The 21706-nt window shown below is 39.5% G+C and overlaps 1 protein-coding gene across 2 annotated transcripts in view; it reads left to right on the top strand.

Annotated features, from left to right (window-relative positions):
* grid2 (glutamate receptor, ionotropic, delta 2) overlaps positions 1-21706 on the top strand; it is a 923745-nt gene that overhangs the window by 138916 nt on the left and 763123 nt on the right. For both annotated transcript variants that reach the window (XM_041786464.1, XM_041786465.1), the window contains exon 2: positions 19122-19277. In XM_041786464.1, the coding sequence (XP_041642398.1) occupies positions 19122-19277 (156 nt within the window). The remainder of the gene's footprint in view (positions 1-19121; positions 19278-21706) is intronic.

Raw genomic sequence — 21706 nt, 5'->3', positions numbered from 1 at the left:
AATTGTCCTGTAGAGTAAACATTTGTATTTTCATGGAATGTGCAAGTCCATCAAGCGGGGCCACACAGGGGTAACAAACATGAGCTAGGGGAGTGGGTAAGAGCTATGTGCATGAAAATTGGTACACGTATGTATCCTCATTTGACTAAAAGAAAAGTCTCTTGGAGCTATCCTCTAAAATGTACAGGAAAAGCATTACAAACATCTAAGTGTCAAATTTTGGCGTTTTTGGGCGATTCACAATTGTAATGTGAATTTGTGTAATTGTAATGTGTCCTAGGGTTTCATCTGATTGACTCCGGAAGTTTTTCACTCATACTAACCAACCTGGATATCTTAAGTTGTGAAAACTGAATTTTCACCATATGGTGGGGCTGTGACTGGAGCCTGACCCTAAATTACTTTTTTTTACATTTTTGCAGTGAAAACACACCAGTAATGCCTTATAACTTTTTAATACTTATTTCAATCATCACCAAAATTCACAGGTGTGATCACACATTGATCCTGAATACATTCATACATCAGTATCATTACTTTGTCACAGTGTCCCCGTCTGGCAAATGAACACAACGGTATCACACTGAACACACCCACATGCAAACATCTCATCATAGCACCCCCTGCTGGCAACAGGAAGGGACACAAATGGGTCATATTTTCATTCCTCTTACTGTTCTTAACCTATTGAGCTCTGATTTGGAAAGTAAAACCACTGATTGGCCACAACAAAGATATGATTCACTGAAGGATGTCCAAGTGCAGATGGCGAGAATTTCAGTATGTTGCCAATTTGACAGGAAGTATGAGCAACTGTCACACCAAACAACTGATTGCCTTCAAATATCACATGTAGGATCAAGGGAAAGGTCTGCCCTCACACTCCAGCAGTGCAGCTTGCAGCCCTAGTTCGACATTTTTTTCCATTTTAATGTAAAAAATGAAGAACCCCAGAAACCAAAAAGTAGAACTTGTAACAAAAACCTGAGAGAGCAGCAGTCTATCACTGCATACTTAACCTCAGTTTGTGGCATCAGTGTCTGCTTCTTGCCCCCCACCCTTTTTTTCTTTCTTTTTTTTAAAGAATGCATTGCCGCTCAATGTCTGACCTTGATGTTGAGACTTGCGGTGGCTGTATAAATGTAGCAGCAGGAAACAGCCTTCAGGGTATAAAGGCTTTCAAATGCATTTGCAGACAAAGACAGTATATCTTTTTGGAAGAAAATGTGATGCTGTAAGCATGTTTGTTGTGATGGATTGCATGTTTGTAGACTTGAATTTCATTGTGTTCTGCAATGTCAGATAAAGAATAGTTGGCTGACGGAGAGAATAAATGTGTCTCTCAAGTACAACAATATAAAACTCTGAAAGCTTTAGCAATATTTGGTAGTTTATGCCTGATTCTTTGTTTTTTCATGTTTTGCAATTTTAAAAAGATATATTTCTAGAAGCAAATGTAGACTTGCTTTCAATTAAAACTTTTTTCCCTTGTCTTTCCATATGAAAACCACAAAGACTGACTAACAAACACAGAGCAACACCAGGGATGTTTTCAGTTTGTTGGCTCAATGATAAAAACATTTTCACACTTGCTAGTGGGTAGTGAAAGACACTGTAAATGGTTCTTAATATTAATATTAAAGTCGGCCCATGTTGTGCCTAAATGTTGTGCCAAAGCTGTAAAATAGCCACCTGCCGCTAGCTGGGCTGTTTCACTGTATTTTGCACCTGCTCCACAGGCTCTTCTACCCGTATGTCAACCAGCACAATGAACGGAAGGCATTTCATGAGAGCAGCACAGATTATGCTGGATTATAACCACTTGACTTGTCTTGACTTGAACTGTGCATTACCACATTCAGGCACATGCATGTGGAGTTTAACCTGCAGGGTGGTGGTACCAGCACTGCTAACTGGGGATGCTTGATAGTGAATTTGTTCTGATATCGAATATGCCAGTATTTCCAAACTCAATGTAGCTGATACCCATATAAAAACATTTTTTAAAATCGTAAATAACACCAAGTTTCTGCCGCTGACCTGCTATCAAAATGAATTCCCCTAATGTAACGGCAGGTTTGCATGGTGGACCCCTGAGACAATCATGAGAAAGTGATTTGAGATAATACAAAAAAAAAAAAAAAAAAAAAAAAATCAAGTGCAACTACTATGGTCTTTAGAACAAACTTTAAAGTTTAGGAAATAAGGATAAAGGAAAAAAAAAACTTTTGCTGAGGTAGGTCCATCTATTCTACTGTAACCTGCACAAACTTATTTACACATATATGTATGGCCAGAAGGTGTGAATTTTTATATGTGCTAAAGCTATTACCTTCCAATACCAACATTTTGCCAGTGATATGCACAGTTCTCTATTTAGCCCCATTGAACAAAACCTAGTTAAAATTGCAAATTGCAACATTTCAGGGCTTATTAACAATGTGAAGAACTGTTCCTAATACCAGTTTAAAAGGCAGTACTCAATATGGTTTTGCAGAAAGTGTATCTGCATTAATGCTTTATTCAACTACAAGGTTAAACAGCAACATCTTCGTTGACAGCACCAGGAAAACTAGTAGGTTTAACATGTTACTTTGAGCTCCTTTTTATGTGCCGGCACTTGATTGCTGTTAAACATTATGCATAAACTGCGGCACAGCCCCTTGCCTCTAGGCACATGCCTAAAGCCCTGGCTAATGGGCCTGCTCTTCCTGCTCCACTATCCACATGTAAACAAGCACAGGAGAACTGGGGGCTGTAGCTGCTAGCACTGCAGACATAAGCCACACTCCGTACACCAAATTAAGTTGCTTGCAGCAGACATTTTTCGTGACCAAAGGTTTTTATTTCTCTCAAATGTTGTTAAGCAACACAACATAGTAGATGACAATAAAACATGCCAAATCTTGAATGAACAACAGAGGGATAAACATAAAAACATTAAGATGGTTTTGACTCTGATGAAGACGCAGTGCGCGTCGAAACATTAGTCCTCTGCACCTTATTAAACGTCATCAAGTGATTCGTGTGCTCCAGTTTCTTCATTGGGTTTACCTTGTTTACCCACTGAAACACCTCTGATTGTTGCTGGTCCTTCTGTGAGCACCGACCTCCACTAGTGGAGGGGCTGAAGCGCAAGAGACTTTCTCACCATTAAGAAATTAGATTAAAGATAAAGAAAGAAAGGAACAAATGAGGATCCTTCTGTGAGCACCGACCTCCACTAGTGGAGGGGCTGAAGCGCAAGAGACTTTCTCACCATTAAGAAATTAGATTAAAGATAAAGAAAGAAAGGAACAAATGAGGATGAGAAAAAAAACACAGCATTATATTGCAGCGTTACAGCGTATCATTCTATTTGTAGAGAGGGTGATTGGCTGCAATCTACCATCTCTACACCTCCAGTACACTGAGACGTGCAGGTAAAATTGCCGCTGACCTCTCTCAAGCTGTACATAATCTTTTTGAGGCCCTCCCATCTAGCAGGACAGTAAACCTGCACATTCGTACGGTTTCTCCCTTTGCACCTTGGACATACTCTTTGTGATGTTTGTGTGTGTGTGGGTGTGTCGGTGTGTGTGTGTGTATGTATTAATTAAGAATCTATTCAAGTCTAACCCCTTAATATTTAATATTTCTATTTTATTTTTAATAGCATCTTGATATTTTAATTCTTGCTCTATGTTACTTGTTTTGCACCAAACACAACAAAAATATTATTGATAATACAACCAGATTCAGATTAATAGTGCCATCATCAAAGTAAAGGGGCCTGTCAGCCTATGAGGTCAGTCATGCTTGTTTGGTACCAGCAGATCATTTTCATAAAACATTCAAAACCTGAACCATTTTAGTGTTGTTTCTCACAGAAAGACCACTTGGTTAATCTGATATCAAATTTTACTTAATTTTGACGGTTTTCTTACCTTTAGACTACTCCACTGGTCTGAATTCAGATTTCTGTTTAATCTATGGACACAAATTTAGAGGAATATTCCTAACACAGACCCAATAATACACCAGTCACCGTAGATTTCAAGGCCCTTCAGATGAGGGCAGGTTTACTTGGATTAAATGTCACACCAGGCTTCACATTAAACGTGGAAAGAGGGTGCTGAAGAGGATGAAGTGAGCAAGCAGGGAGAGAAGAGAGCAGTTATACTTGGGAAGAGGCAGAGAGGGAGATACCGCAAAGGGGAGAGGAGGGAGGCAGAGGGAGACCCAGGGCGAAAAAGGAAATAGGTGAAGATAAATGAAGAGAGATAGGGGAAATGAATAGAGGAGTAGTCAGAGCAGAGCTATAGTGCAGAACAAAGAGAATGAGGTGAGGTGCTTATATCAAAGAAAAGAAGAGAAGAGGCAGATGGGAAGAGGTTAAAAGTGGGAGGCAGGGTCAAATGTAAAGGGAATGAGAATGAGGGCAAAAAGAAGTGGATATAGACAAGTGGGCTGCTTTAGCATTCACAGAGCAAGGAAAAAAAATAAATCTTTTTCCAAACAGCATGTTGATATGAAGGAGGAGAATTTAGAGGTGCTGCAAAATGCAGCAATGATTGTCCTCATACTGTCAAGGGTATGCACAGGTACACCAAATCTACAACTCAGGCCATTTAGAAGGTACATTGCTATCACCCTAATTATCATTTACTTATACCTTGGCTAGCACTCACACATACTCTAATATCTGGCCCACAGCCAGCAGCTCTTCTGTTTTAAGATCCCTGGCAGGACTGACGCTGAGTCAGCGGAGGTTTGCAGACGAGCCGGTCCTGGCCTCAAGTGGCCAAGCGCTGACACCAAAAGAAACACAAAAAAGAAAAACAGCACTGTCAATCCATGCCATTTTACTCTGCTGGATGCTCGCTCAGGGACTGAATCTAAACATCTAAACATGCCTGAGATGGATTGCTTTTTACTTAATTGTGTTTAGCTTGCAGGCTTATGAACGTAGACACAACACAAATCCTCCACCTACTCACAGTATTTTCATTTCACAAAGCCCAGGATATCTACAGTACATGTCTACAAAGGAGAGACATAATCATGCTGAATTTTGTCTCCATCAGGTAAAGAGGAAGGAGAGAGAAATGGTAGAGATGGTGATGACCTTGGCTCAGCTTTGTGTGGCAGTGTGGAAAGAGTCTGAGTGCTGCTGAACTATGACTACAAATTTTCCAAGCTGCTCGCTCTTTAATGACGGCACAAATTAATTTATACACCAATAATGAAAGAAGTGAGGAGAGTGAGGCGGAAGAGATAGAGGGGGGAGGGTGAAAATGTACAATGAGAAATATTTCTCTTGCACAAATCAGGTTACCTGGGAGATTTTCCATTAATTCTCAGGAGGATAAGCTGAAATACCAGACCTCTCCCTTTCATCCAGCCTCAGGAGCTCATACATAGATAGAGGGGTTACCGGTAGTCATGCACACCTATACAGAAGAGGGAATGAATGTAATGTTATGGTAGGCAGGAGCCACTGCAGCTGCAGCTAAGAGTGGCATCTTTTTAATCATCAGTGTTAGGCAGTTTTAAAGGAAATACATAAACATACAGAAAAAATCTGAAGCATAATGTTTTGGTAAGTAATCAATAACATAGAGCCGTTTGCAGTGCCTATAAAAGAATTCACCAATGTAATGTTTTACCCTTTCATTGATTTTTATAAATCAATCGTGGTTAATTTAATATGGCTTTTTTGACATGAAAATACAAAAAACCTTCTTTAATGACAAAGTGAAACAGATTTCTACAAAGTAATGTTATTAGATAAAAAGTATGTAAGGCAAAATAAGTGACTGCTTAAATTTTCATCCCCTTCAAGTCAGTATTTAGTAGATGCACCTTTGGCTGCAATCACAGCACTGAGTCTGTGTGGATAGGTCTCAGGCTTATACCTCCAGGATTTTCTCATGTTTTTCATTCATTTTACCCTCTATCATTACAAGCCTTCCAGGGCCAGCTGCTGAGAAACATCCCCACAGCATGATGCTGCCACCACTGTGGTTCACAGTGGGGAGTTTTTTGTGATGGGCATTGTTTAAGGTTTGCCAAGCAAAGCAAAAAATCACCATTTGGGTCTCATCAGACAAAAAAATTTTCTTCCACTTGACCATGGGGTCTCCCACATGCCTGTTGACGAACTATAATCCAGATATAATCTGAGTTTTCTTCATCAGTGTCTTTCTCTTTGCCAGTCTCCCGTTAAAGTTTGACTGGTGAAGAACCCGGGCAACACTTGTTGTATGCAGAGTCTCTCCCAGCTCAGCTGCTTAGGCTTGTAACTCCTTCAGAGTAGTCATAGGTGTCTTGGTGGCCACTCTCACTAGTCTTCTTCTTGGTCAATCAGTTTGTGAGGACCAGTGTTAATTTTGGGAGCTATTTTTAATTTTAGTCTCAGTCTTAGTCTTTAGATGAAATGTTTAGTTTTAGTCACATTTTAGTCATTTCTACCCTTTTTATAGTTTTAGTTTAGTTTTAGTCAACGACAAGTCATAAACATTTTAGCTGAGTTTTAGTCCATAAAAGGTCCTCACATTTTAGTCTTTACTTTTGATCCATGCATTTATTCTCTTGCCTAAATTTGGTACCAAGTCACGGTAGTGTGCGCTATGCACGCTACCAAACCTGGGATCCCTGCTTTCTACAGCAGAGACGCAGAATAGTTACAGATACATTGTATTTTGATACAATTAGCCATAGTGGAGAAATATCACAGATTTTTAATGTCAGACAAAAACTACATTACATTTTAGTCTAGTTTTAGTCATCTTGATGAAAACTAAACATACTTTTTGTCCTTTTTAGTCATCACTTAACTATTTTTATTTTAAAATTTTTGTTGACCTTTTTCTCTGAGTTACTTGGGGTGTTCTTTTGTCTTCCTGGTGTAATGGTGTCATGTATTAACTTAAATAAAAGCCTTTCAACTGCGATCGTCTGTGGTTCAATTGACTAAAAGATACAACAACCACATAAAGATCTTTTTACTTATTACAGAAAGCTTTAGTAAAAATAATGACGTGGAGCAGTGAAATACTGAGAAACAGTTGGATCTCTACATCTTGAACATGAAGCATAGTAACTGAACCTGATAAAACCAGGCTTCTGTGCACCTTCTACTGTGCTTTGTGTACCAGCTTTGAGATCTAATTTGGTCTAAATGTCAATGTGTATACACCGCTGTGTCGAAAGTAAATTACATGGATCTCTGACGAGTTCAGATATTAATCTGTGCTGTTCATATTTTTGTATTTTGACACTCAGTTTGACTAAAGGGTGCGGTCCACACACATTTACTCACAATCAGAGCGTTCCCTTTCACAGAATGCTTAATTGAAAAGCTCTGTCAACAAAGTAATTATCCTTTAGGCCTTATTTCCAAACCTAAGTCAGTAAAAAGCACACATTCAGCTGCAGTAAATACAAAATCTGCAGATCTAAACATGCAAAGATATGCATTTTCTCATCCATTCAGATATTCAACACACCTATGTACTTAACATGGGCAAAAACTGTCAGATGATTCATTACATGGGATATATCTGCTGTTGTATCAACACTGCGACAAAATATCCCTGTTTTAATACACAAGATTCTCCTGCTCGTCTACTATATCATATTTACACACGCATGCACAAAAAAAGCTCCCCTCTGCCATATTTCTGGGGAAAGTGCATGAATATTGAGTATTTGTGCTGGTTTTCTGAGAGTCTGTATGATAAATATTAGAGCTGTTTCATATCTGTCCCTATCACACGCCACTGGCCTGCTCTGCTCCTGCGTTATCATTAATTCTTAGTCGTCCTCTCTTACACAAACTCGTACACACCACCACACAAACACACACATTAATTCCACGCTGTCCTCCCTGGTGTCAAAACGTGTCCCTTTTTCGGTTCGCGCATCACTGCTGTAAATAACAGTCTCTGTGTGTTCCAGCATATGTGTGTACGTGGAGGACGATAACCTCCACCGTTCATCACCATCATCACTCAGCGCCGTCGCCACCTTGCTTTCATCATCACATTGAGACGGCAGTTCTTTGGTCCGGCCTTGTCATAAATCAGAGATGCATCACCAGTGTGTTTAAGTGCACGTGCAGGTTGTGTTCCCCGTGGTCATTATCCTTGTGCGTCTGTCAGTGTAGCTGTCACATTACTGTCATGAGCTGCGACTTTAACAACAGGTGTGTGAGTTTGTCTGATTCACACAGAAATGGATTCCTCATTGTTCTTTCTGTTGAGTCGTTTTTTTTTGGTGGAAGAGATGCAGGGGGATACATGTGAGGATGTGAAAAATGATGGAGGTTCATTATCTGGTGCCATGAGTTGTGTGATCCTTTTGTCCTAAGTCTGTTTTTCTCTGTCGTTTCTCTCTATTTGATCTCCCTCTTTTCTACTTTATTTGCCCCTCTAAATGTGGCAGAGGTGGATTACTTTGGTCTGGGGTTAAATGATGTATTGCTTTCCAGTCACGATTGTAATTTGTGCATGTGCAGTAGTGACATCACAGGATTTGTGAATGTTTAGGTGACTTGAATCACGTCATGCTTCCATTTCTGTGTTGTGAGTCGGAACGAAAGGCTCAAGTTTTCTCTTTCCTTGACTTATCAGTAACACATGTATGACTGATATCACACAGTCTGTGTGCCTCCTGCATGTAGAAGGGTGCAGATGATGCTGTCACCATCAAATATACACTGCTTGAGGTAGACCATCAGTTAGGGTAATTCGGCCTAAAAATCATATCATGGCATTTTTTTGCCCTCAAATAATTATATCCCGGTATCACAGACTCAAAAGAGATAAGTCTACTTGATTCATATTCAGGTGTTACAACCCCCTTCTACCCCTAAAACAAACCTGTGATGGCATACTAAAGTCAGGTCTGAGCGTAAGATCACAGACAAATTCACAAGTCTCTCTGCGCCCACGCCATTACAGTATAACAGTATAACTGAAAAGTTTCACTTAGTTGCTGAGGGATGTCAAGCTGCTACCGAAAACACATTTCCTGATGTAAGCATTCACAATAAAAGCACTTGGGGAAACCACAGCTACAGACTTTTATTGTAAAGGATTTGACAGCGTTACCCAGTGTTGCCAGCTTAACAACTTTGCCGCTGTATTTAGCAAGTGCAGGCCCCTCTTTCAAAAAAGAAACTGGTGACAAACCAAGCAACTTTTTATGGCATAATTGAAGCAGGTATCATTCTTACTCTTCTCAACGAGTGCTGCTGTGGGCCATTCCCCCATCCCAAGGCACTCGCAGCGGTCCAGCTGCAGTCCCTCCTAGCTGCACTTGGAGCAGAGGTTCACCACTTAAATGAAGCTGTGAGGCCTTGGCTTACAGTCAGGGTGGGATGTAAGTGTAAAATTTGCTTTGTCTAAGATAAATCACTGCACTAAAAATTGGAATTGTAACACTCAGGAAAGTCTATTTGTAGCTCTAAATCATTTAAGGATGTTTTTATCTCATTTTTTGGCTCACCCACATTTTTTCATCTTTCCTACAATGTCCAGTACCATAAGATGCACATGGGCATTGCAAATTAGCAACTTCTATCAACTTTTCGGACAGACAATAGCTACCTTACTTACTGAGGAGTTGGCAACACTGGTGGTACCATGTTTATCATTGATTTAACTTGGCTTTAGCTACTACAGAGTCTACATTCTTCTCTAACCACGTTTATCACCACAGCTCACTTTTTGGAATCTTTGCGGATGTAGAACAATCAAATCATCAGTTGAAACACACCTATAAACATTTGTTTCAGCTGTTGTAATATGAGTTGCGGCAGCGCTCAGCTAAACACAAGCTTGTATTTAAGCCCCAGACAGGCCGACAGAGATGCTGTGCGAACACTCGCTTCATGTTGCTGTTATTATCTGGTTGCTCTTTAGTGTCAGAGCGAGACTTGCTGATGAGTGGACTCAGACTGAGCCGCTGTCTGTCATGAATCCCTTTGTCATGTCGTGTGCACCATAACACATCATCAGTGTTTACACTGGTGATCACGGTGTTCCTAAAACCATAAATAAATGATAAGGTTTCAATCCCAGCTCCTGCAGTCACATGTCAATGTGGCCTTGTGCAAAATCACCCCAAATGCTCCCACTGCTGCCTCAATGGCATGTGTGGATGTGTTAACCTGACACGCCAGATAGATTTGTTTCACACATCCATCTGGGAAAGCTTCAACAGGAAACGTTTGTGAAAAGGCAGAGACATGAAAAAACTCGGAGTGTGATTGAGTGAACGTTTTGTCTGTCACATCTCTACGGGCCAATCAGAGCAACAAAACAGGTGACGTAGCCACTATTGAGCTGCGAGTGCGCAGCTACTGAGGAATAATTCGAAACATGATGACTATAGACATGTAAGTACTCGACTTTTTTCGTTTTTGAAAAGAAAACAACTCACTGCTCTTCTTTGTTCTTCTTTTAACGAAGAAATGTCATCAAGTTCTGATAAAACTGGCGCTTTAGCAGCATCCATGCTAATCTCTTCCTCCATAACTGCACCAGCTCTTGCTGCTGCTTGTTTACGTCACGACTCTGCTGCGCCTGAAAGTACTGCCCCTCATCGCTGATTGGTCCTGTCACTTTCTAACCGGGCCCAAACGGTTCAGATGGGAGCTTTGCAAGATGGATTCGCCAGTGAAAAACAAGGAAACGGGCGTATCCATCTGCTTTGCAAGGTTATGGATGTGTAAGGATGCATATGAATGGCCTCTCCTTAGCAGATAGCAAGAAAAGGACAAGGCAAAAAAGCAACATCAAGAAAAGAGTTTTACAAGCTAAAAGCTATTGCATTTGAGATGCTAACTTTTTGCAATGTTTCTTGAGTAGCTCTGGCTCAGTGAGTCAGAAATAACTGTGCATTTGCAGTGGGAAGGCATCTCCGTATGTCAGTTTTGAAGTAAAACCCAAAGGGCATAGTTCATACTTTGCAGTCATGTCCAGAATATTTGATACTGAGATTTGTCAGATTATTTTTCTGAGTTAAGGACTGACATACTGTCTGGTCTGAATATAAGCCCATTACATGCCGCTGTATAAGACATGGGCTATCAGACAAACACAGAATGGTGGTGAACTACAGTTGTATGGCCGGGTTTGTAAGAACTTTTTCAATAATGTCATCATTTTAACATTGTAAATCACTAAAACTGGTGCTGTACACAACCATAAATGTCTGCTTTTTGCTTCTAAGAGCATTTTTGATGACAGTATTCTTTAGAAAAGTAGGTGTTGTCTTTTCATGGTTCTACTCTGACATTAGCACAATAGGACTGTTTCCCCCCCTTATACCAGAGATCTGGTCTAATTCTCTGTGTTTCTCTGCTATTGCTTTCAGTGTGACTGTTGTGACATAATTGTGACATCAACTCCAAATTGGTCCAAAGAATTGAAAAGTACCAAAAACTAAATAAAGAAGAGAAAATCACTGTCATCTGTTTAATAATAATGGTGTATTGGAAAGGAAAGAATCCATCAAAAACCACAGGCAAATTCCTGAGTGCTCTGATTCGAACAAATGTGGAATAATTTGTTGGTAACATTTGGGCACCAAAATGTTAATTAGCAAAAGAGAAAGCTTATGAGAAAGTGGCAAGAAGGCAGGTGCAGAGACAGTCAGATGGAGCGGGATTTGGCTGAGTTTATAGCTGTTTTACCCCCCAAAAAAAGCAAACAGATGGCAATTTCAAAAAGGACAAGAAACCCATTTACTTCAACTGTTTGACATCAGTCATTTTCACGACCTCCCCTGCCCATGTCGCCCTCCTCTTTTAACATGACATCATTCTTCACAACCATTTCCTCGCTCACGCTGAATGATTATCCTGAGAAGAAGCCGGCTTAATTACTGGCTCTTTATAGAGTGTGGGAACATAATAACTCTGCATTGGATGATGTGCCATCCTAATTTGTTCATTTAATAAGGAAATTGAGCCGTGTTTTGTACGTTCAACAATGTGCCTTTGTCTGCCTGAATGCCTTTATCTGATTTTAAATAGTTACCCAGATGGCTGAGCTTGTTGAATCATAATTCCTCTTTAAAAAAATTAAGTTTAAAATAAATTTAGCTTTGCGTCTGTTTCCAGCTGGACTAAAGAGCAGGGAAAACAATCTGGGTCTTGATATTCAAATACTGATGTGAGTCTCTGCCCTTCTGAGTATAATTTTAACCCAAAGGTCAAATATGATGCAGGCTAAAATAGCTTAGCAGTACTGAAGGGCAAAGTTCTTCTGAGGGCAACGCTTCTGGTCATTGGGTATTCCAGACCACAAAACGCCCAAAATGAATTCTTTATAGATTTTTAGACTGTTCCTTCAACCTTGTATACATATTTAATCCCAACAAGAACACCTCTTTAAAGAACATTCAGGCAAATAGTCAAGGTTTCCACACAATTTTTCCCAGTGAGCTTCCTTGCTACCAGTTAAGCTTGACTTTAGGGCTTATGCGCTGTTATAAATACAAAGTGTCAACTTAACTTGAATGAATTAAACCACTCTTATGAGCTTAAATTGCATGTTTATGAAGGGAGTTTGATTCAATCCTTTATTATGTGATTCCAGTACTGGGGGGAATCTAGCCAATGACTGGCTTTACACACATTGTAAAGCTGGCTGTAGTTTGATACAGATATCTGTTTATAGGGACTGATACAAATGTGTCTCTACAAACTGAAACACAGCTGATATTACTTGTAGAAAAATGAAAGATTTGAGAGACTTGTATCAATTATTTGTGCCAGTGACACCCCAGTGGCTTTAACCTTGGCATCCAGCATTCAAATCAAGAGGCTACTTGGACGTACTAGTTATGCATTGCTTCCTTCCCAGTGTTACTAAAGAAGGGAATTAATACTAAACCCACACCATTGGCTGGCATTTGATCAATACCTTGTGATTAAACAATTCAGGGTTTCTAATTTTGGATGCTGCATCCATTTAACTTTTTATTGATGGTGTTGTTTTCATGAAAAAGATGGTTTGGAAACAGCATGGTGATTTAGATCTGCTGTCCATGAGCGGCTGGTGTTTCTGTGAGTATCTGTCTGGTATGCATGTGTTTGTGTCAGTGTAAGTTTCTGCATGTGCTTGAAAGTGTGCCTCCCCTTAGGGTGTGTGTGTAAAGCAAGATTCACTGCTTTTATTTCCTTGTTGATTTATGTGGTGACGTTTGCCTCTGCGCTCACAATCACATTACTGGAGAGGAGGATTCAAAATGCAGGATTCGGTGTGTTTTGTGGGTAATGTGCAAGTCTGTGTGTGTGTCTGTATTTGTTATACAGCATGTGGTGATGTTAGGTCTAATCAAAAATAACAAGCGGCCTCTCTCTTCCCCTCCTTTCTCTCTTTTCCCTCCAACACACATTCAAAGTGGATTGTTTTCACCATAGTGTGAGAAGCCTTTAACTCTTTCTGACAGTATTTTCTAGTATGACCACCTCCAACATACATCAACTCCTTTAAAATGACTGTATTAATGAGCAGAAGAAAAAAGTTTCCAATTAAAGTTAAAGATCCTGTAAAGTGAAATCCAACATTTTTGTCTTACCACACTAGACATGTTGAAATATGATTGCAGTAAACATTAGAAAACATTTTGATCTAGATGTGAGTGAATTTTTGATTTAGACCATTAGAAAGTTTTTCACCTCTTTCCTGCCTGGGTTAATTTGGGTGGGGCCAATTTGTGGGCTCATGATGTCACTTGCCCACAGTGCAGAACGACGCCGCCCCTCTGAAACTACAATGTAAAATCACAGAGCAGTTCAACCAGTGCAGTCTGTTGTTAGCTGATGTCACTGCCTTTATTGAAAGTTAACAGTCAGTTAAAGTCTTTTTTTTTTGTTCACTGTGAGGTAAATATGCCAAATCTATCAGCCACAGTGGTCTATGGATCATCTAAAAGAGAATTGAGCCAGAAAACAGACTTTGTTTCTTCTGTGGCACACAGCCAAGCCCCTGAACTCTGTTCATACGGTCAGTGGGCAGGCTAATAGTGTGAATGCTTTCCTTTATTCAGATTGTAACATATTTCTCCTGAGTGGGCGTGGCTTCAGCTCATTCAGCAGACACGCCCACACCATCCTGGAGCAGATTTTACTGCCTCATTTTTCATGATTTTGAAGTGTAATTTTATAAAACTTAGACATGTTTTATTTGACTGAAATTTGAACTAGGGGTTCACAACACAGTGGCCTGTCATACCACAAACCTAAATACAGATTTATTTTCTCTTTACAGGGTCTTTAAAGTAACCTTGCAAAACTGAGGAAGGTGGCAGTGCTGTGGTACCTCGAGGCCTTGTGATTGACAGTGTAACTTATCAGAAGTGCATCTTCAAACTTTAATGTTTGTCACATAGTTAGAAAAAAAGTTTTGTTTCTTTTCAGAAGGGTTAGGAGACGGAAGAAAGCTGTAGCAAGCTGGTTGTCAACTATTCATGTTTTTATTTTAAACACTAGCATTAGCTTCATTATCTTCATGTAGATGCCAGTCATTTTTAAACTCAGAACCGATCCTAGCTTTCTGCTCGAACAACAAATAAGAAATCACAAAGATCATGCTGCACTTTCCAATGAATAAACTGCCCCTCTTCTCCTCTCCTCTCCTCCCACATTCCTCCTCTCCCCTTCTTCTCCTTTCCTCCTGCATTTGTCCTCCAGACGTACACAAACTGACATTGCCCTTGTGTGTTGCTAAGCTCTTTTAATGTGCATACAGATCCTGCCTCAGCAGTGTCATCTTCAAGCTGATTGGAACTCCATTCATAATTTATCCCTAATGGAATAGTAAATGAGTCTTTGTGTTTCATTCTTTATCTCTTGGTACAGGCCTGTTTGTCTCCACTCATCTATACTGCATGACTATAAAAACAACCAAGACTCAATCGCTTGGACGGTATTTACACTCACCAAATGCTGATGATTCAAATGATTGAAGTATGCATACATAATGATGAAGAGGAGGATAGCATAGTGTTACTAGCTGTACTTAGATGGCAGCTTGCTCTAAAGTTTATTTTAATCAACATATATCCAGATTTTGGAGATGTAGGTTTGTATTTACTGCCTTGAATGTCAGTAATGCAGCCAACACTGGATATTCTTATGAAATACTAAGTTATATTAGTGGGCTGTTCTGATGCAAGCTTGGATTTATTTATCCAATTTTAAGGAATAAACACAATTTTTTATCCAAAGGACTGGACTTGCGCAACTAATACCTCCATATTTTCTTGAGTAAGTTTGGTCTCTGTTGGGTCTACACCATAATCTCTACGGTATAGACAGATATTTTACTCACTGAGCTATACAAGACCAAATAACAGCAACAAATTCTACATGTGGTACCAAACAGCCCCCAGCCAATGTAGCATGCCTGGTTATTAATGGCATTTGCAACCTGTGCTGCTCTCTCTCTCTCTCTCTCTCTCTCTCTCTCTCTCTTTCTCTCTCTCTCTCTCTCACACGCACACACAAGCTAACACACACAGGCATATATACAATATGAGGCTTATTTTCTGGTTAGTGGAATACAGTTAGCAGTGCTTCACTGCACTGGTGTGCACAATTAGTGCTCCCATGGATTCAGGGGATAAACTGGGTTGAAATGAGAGGCTAAAGGAAAAACAAGAGAAACATAGATAACACATGGTTAATTGTGTGTAACAGACAGAAGCAGAGACCAAATCTCTACCATCCAGTCAACACTGCATGTCGCCTCGTTCGTCCATCTCGGCAATCCTGCAGGTTGACCTTTATTTTTCGGACTAATTTAGAATCGACTGGTGGGAACTTTATCTGCTGCTACAGATACAGGCACTCACCAGTCTTTTCTTCTTTAGTCTCTCTTTGTGCAACAACCATTTTGGCAGAGACAGTGTGCCCTTGGGTGGTGTTTGACCTTAGACTGAACAAAGATGTCGACCCATTTCTCCCTAACACTCCGTCTTTCTCAAAAAGCCCCAATTCAGGGGCTTGATACTTGAATTTCCGTCTGAGGATGGCTTAACAGAACAGAACAGAGGTTTCTGTAGAAATAGCAGAAAATGGACAGATTCTCTTCACAGGTACAAGACTACTAAAACTGTTACAAACTAGTGTTTAAATTAGGTTTCTGATGGTGTTCCTTATCCACATACAGTATATTGAAATTTTGCACGAATATGGTTTAATTGCTTCTTTTATATAAAATCAGGACTCGGCTCAATGAAAAACTGCAGCTTTTCCCTCATTATGTGAAATTTATCCTTCCCAGATGTGTTGGTTCTTAGTTAATCACTATGTAAGAGAATTTAAAAAACAACTCACTCATCCAGGAAAGAACAGGGAGTTTGGCCTTCCCCCTAACATGCCACTTTTAGGAGAGATAGAAGTTAGTGTGGATGTTAGACCAATAAGGTGGAAGGACGTGTAGGATGTAGTGAGGCACGCAAAGGCTTCTTCAGCCCCATGGCCAGAAAGAGTCCCCTACAGGGGTTTATAAAAGCACAGCTGACGTCCTTAGATTTCTGTGGCAGCTACTAAGATTAGTTTGAGTGGAGCAGTGTTTCTCAAAAGCCTGGTGTACAGCAATAGGAATCATGATTCCCAAAAAGAAGGAGTCCACTGATCTGAGCCAGTTTCATACCATCTTTCTCCTGAATGTGGAGGGGAAGATTTTTTCTGGTATCATGGCACAGAGGTCATCTTGTTATTTAGAAATGGACTGATTGATAGACACAACAGTTGGTTGCGGGGGCATAGAACACACAAGCATGATTTAGCATCAGTTTAAGGAAGCTACAGTGGAGAACAGGTAGCTACACGTAGTATTTTTAGATGTAGAAAATGTGTTTGGGTCAGAGCCTGATAGTCATATCTGGAGGGTGTTTGATATCTTCATAGTGACTGAGGTGATGTAATGTTTTTACAAATAGTTCTCCTCCTGTGCAATGATGAGTGGTGTTAGTGAAGGTAGTAAATGCATTGTCACTACATGGAGCTTGCATTTATGGAGCCTAGGTCTGTTGAAGATTTCATTCATGTCAAGGCTGTGTGGGCCATGTGATGAAGTAGGTAAGATAATGAAGTCTTCATGTTGGCATGGTGGGTGGTGAGAACTAGCATGGGGGGGGGGGTGGCTCTGGGTCCCTGGAGATCACTGTTCAGCCATCTGGAGGTGTTGAGGGATTAACTGAGCAAAACACAGGCAAAGGAGGGTTCCTACTTGATAACCCTGGTGAAGTCCTGGCTTTTGCCATGCAGTTGACTTGTGGAGGCAAATAGTTATAGGTAAGGGATTTCTTCACTGAGTGCTGATCCTTTTGTATGGCGCAAGTATCTCGTGATTACTCAGAAGGATAATATAACCCCGTGCTGGGGTCATGGACGAGAGCCCTCGTGTGCTCTGTCCTGAGCCTAAAGTTGGTTCCATGTGAGGCCCATGCTTTTGGTGTCAGCCTTGTTGCCAGGTGTTTATCGGCCGACCTCGTTTTCTTCCCTTGTGGATTCCAGGAAATAGCCTGACTGGTGGTGCTTGTTGCTGGTTTTCTGAGCATATGCCTCATCCATTCCCATCTTCTCCTCCAAATTTCAGGGACATAAGACAGAAATGATGGTTCACTGTTTAGTAACTCCACCTAATGGAGGGCAGTCTTTCATTGAATCATGATTTAGAAAAGCTGTTAAAAATGGTGTCCCTGGTTCATGTCACAGGTGATCCCAGACTACTTTATAAGGAATATGTGGTACAAATCACATAGGCCACTTTTAACAGCTTTTGTCCCTTGTTATATGAAAATCATCCATGAAACAAAAACAGTAGATTGCAGTTTAGTAAATAATCATAAAAACTGCTGTTTTTTTCTTTTTTTAACAGAGTCATCAGTTTAAAACAAGAAGTAAGCCTCTCATTCATGGCTTTGAATGAGAGCCCCCTGGCAGCAGTTTTTGATGTTAAGTTTTAAGAGTGATGGTCATTTATGAGGGTTCGGGATCTTTGTGCTGTCAGCATGTGGACAAATGAAAAATCCTTAACAGGATGAACAGTAAAGATTGTTTTAAACAATTTTCCGATACATTAATTTCCTTGCAAATGCTAATTTAGATATTTACATTTTGGTAAAGACACCCTCTCATATCACTGCAGTAAAAGTGTTTCATACAGTATAATAATTGTGAAATAATGCTAACATTTCTATAGCTTTGACTTAAACTATGTTCTCTGCAGGTAATTCATTAATGCTGATGTACTCTCATGATACCTTAACAACTTAATTTTTTTTATGTCTTATCTGGTACTGTATTTTTGCATTAACTTACAGACTCAGATTTCTAGGTACACCATTTCAGGCAGTATCACAGTGCAATGTCTATGATCAGTTGCATTTATATTAACTCTACTCTAGTATAAGCCGTCCTGATTTGTATGCAAATAAAATGTTTTGATTTTACATTGTTATAGAACCAGAATTTAAAACTTTAACATGAGTTGGGTTAAAAAAATAGATTATACAAATTGCTACGAAACTAGAATTCCCCAAAAAGGACCCAATTTTGAAAACTTTGTTGCTCTCAGTTATCAAATATTACATGCAAACTCCTCTTCACGGTCTTAATTATGTGTGTAGGAGTTTGCTTGCAAAAACATTGCTAAGGCATTTGTTCAATCTAGTCGGTGTGTTGGAGTGTTCTTGTAAATGCTGATGGAGTCATTCCTCGCCTAAGCACCTGTTATGAAATACATGTAGATTTTTTAATGCTTTTTCATTTTCCAGCATTACCATTAATTGAAATAATCGAGATGGTTTTGTCAAAATGCATATTGGCATTGAAAAGTATCAAAGCCTAAAGTTTGAAACCCTTATACCCTGAAATGTCTCTTGTTTTATACACTTTCTGTACTGTTACTGGGAACTTTTGAATTTGCAGTATTTAAGGGCTGAATCAATCTGGGTTTCTGTGAAAGAGACTATCTGGGACACAGCTGAAGGCTGAATATCATCTTTTTTTTAATACTGTATGTCTGTCTCCATTATTTTTACCCATTCAAAGAATCTCTGATAACTGAGTAATAGTTTCTCTATTTCCTTTCTGCTTCCTTCCATGTCAATAGGCGCCATCTTTGATGAGTCAGCACGGAAAGATGACGAGGTGTTTCGCCTCGCTGTGGCAGATCTCAATTTGAACAATGAGATCTTGGAGACGGAGAAGATCACCATCTCTGTGGAGTTCGTCGACGGGAACAATCCCTTCCAGGCGGTGCAAGAAGGTAGGGTAATATAAAGGTGATCTCCTGGAGTTCAGCTGGGCCTCGCAGGTGCATCAACTTCCAAGCTAGAATGTGTTTTGACATGAAGCGTAATCAAAAAAGACATCAAACTTGCTTTTGGGCATTGTTTGTTCTAGTCTAGCATATGTTCTGGGTCAGACAGAGATTTAAAGGCTTTTCTTCTCTAGTAACAAATGTCATTTCTACAGAGTTTATTTACCATGAAAACATCAAAGTAATAACGAATCAGATGCAACTAAGTGAAATGTGTTTAATACTCAGTACCTCAAAGGGAAACTGTGAGCTTCATACTGTATGTGGCAGAAAAAAGTCCCAGTAGCATGATGCTTTATTGACAGTACAGTCTGTCTTTGGTTGACCTCCCTCTTTTATACATGTAGTTAGTTTCAGAAAAAATAACTCATGTAAAAACACAGCATCAAAAATTTGGCACAAAGTCAGCCTCTGTCTTTAATGTTCTCTAGTTTTTCATGCATGGCTGCGTTGCCCTTTCTGCTGACCTGCATCAGACAGTCAGCTGAGGAAGGGCCACAGTTTTGCTTTATTCCCCCTGCATTTATTTATTTTGATGCTTTCAACCAGTTTATTTCAGGCAAATGTAGTTTGGCCGTGAAATTGTTTTTAGAACATTATGTGTAGAGGTTAAGACAGCTTTTTAATATTCAGATGGACATAAATCAGCATATAAATGTCTGTAAAAGAGTCTGATAGTGAAACTGATTCAAAATCAACATCAGTTTTTATTCTAAAGGGAGCATTTAAGGCAAAAGAAATAATTAGACTTTATGAGGCCATTTATCTTAAATTATTGTATCTTATGAAAAATTACTGTGCAATATTTTTTAAATGAATAATTTTTGAGTTTATCAAGGATCATCAGCCTTGCAACAGAGCACACTTTTATCCAGTTTTGTTTGTGTGTTCTCATTAGAATTGATTAACTCTGAGCAAGAACACATTTTACCAAGAAAACAGATTATTCTAGCAATGCCCTGATTGGTCGGCAACTCATAATTTGGATAATTTTCTTTAAAAACATGTGATTGGTATATTGGAATTAATACTTCTAGTCAAAAAACACCAAAACCAATCACTTGCGGTTAAAGTCTCTGTAAAGGTGAAATCCCAATTGTGTCCAAACAAAGTTAGATAGCGCCGAATAAATTTGCTGCATACACTCCATTGTTAGCTGATGTTACTACCTTCATTAAAAATTAACAGCCAGCTAAATGCTTTGTTTATGTTCATTGTGAGGTACATTTACCAAATCCATAAGCCTAATGATCATTAAAAGCATCATAATGGAGAGATTTATGCCAAAAACACTACTGTATGTTCTGCATAGAGCCAGGTAGTGTGCTCTGGCCATAGTTCACCGTAAGGTCAGAGGGAAGGCTAATTGCTGGAGTGCTCGTCTATTTTTCACTTGAACAAGGTGTAGCAGGATCTGACATTCTACCTGAAGATCTGTTTGAATCCCTATTTCACTTTTCTTTAGTTCTGGATGATTAAAAGAAGCAGACTGTTGCTTTGTCTCTCTCAAAGCAGTAACGATTCAATCCATCCTGTCTGTTAGCAGGGATGCCAAAGTTTAGTAAAGTATCTGACAAAAGACACACTGTCGGTCACAATTAAAGTCTTCAATTCCAATTATCATCTAAAACGTTTTTTTAAGAGAAGCATCAGAGCACTGAGTGTTTTCAGCAGCAATTTAACAACCAAGATGTCTCATAAACAGCAGAGAAACAGAACTTAAAATAACCCAGAAAATGAGATATTAGGAAATCTTGTAGAGTTAAATGCAGAATGAGGAAATGAAACCGAGACTTTTTTAAAACTCAAAACTGTCTGCCTTTCATGACATAAATGTGATTGTTTCTCTGTTGCCTTAAATAAGGGAGCTGTATCATAGCAGCATAGCAGACAGATGATCTTTTGGAGCATATTTTAAAATTTAAGAGGATTGTCTTTCTCATGACTGGTTGTGGCCCTGGCACATTCCGGCATGCCCACAGATTCCTAGAGCAGATTTAACTGCCTCATTTTTCATGATTTTGATGCATTTTAATTTTATACGCTTAGAGATGTTTTTCAAGAATGAAATTTGGCCTGGTGGTTCATAACACAGTCGCCTGTCATACAAAAAATGTCAATTACCAATATATTAATCAATTTACTGGGACTTTAATACTCTGGTGTCTGCAGGTGCACTGTGGGTGCCTTGAAGGGATAATAAGCTGATAAATATCAAGCACATCATTCAACTGGAATGTAGCTTCTTTGCCTCAAAGCTTGAAAAAGTCTGCCACCCTTTGTTAGTATTAGTCTAATTTTCACCATATAGCCTGTTTATAAGGTTTAATGGTTCTGTTAGTAAGGCTGGTAATACTTGTGGCAAACATTTTACA

The sequence above is a fragment of the Cheilinus undulatus genome, linkage group 5 (genome assembly GCF_018320785.1).
Source record: "Cheilinus undulatus linkage group 5, ASM1832078v1, whole genome shotgun sequence".
NCBI lineage: Eukaryota > Metazoa > Chordata > Actinopteri > Labriformes > Labridae > Cheilinus > Cheilinus undulatus.
The sequence above is the reverse complement of the archived record's forward strand: the minus strand, read 5'-3'. Positions and strand labels throughout refer to the sequence as shown.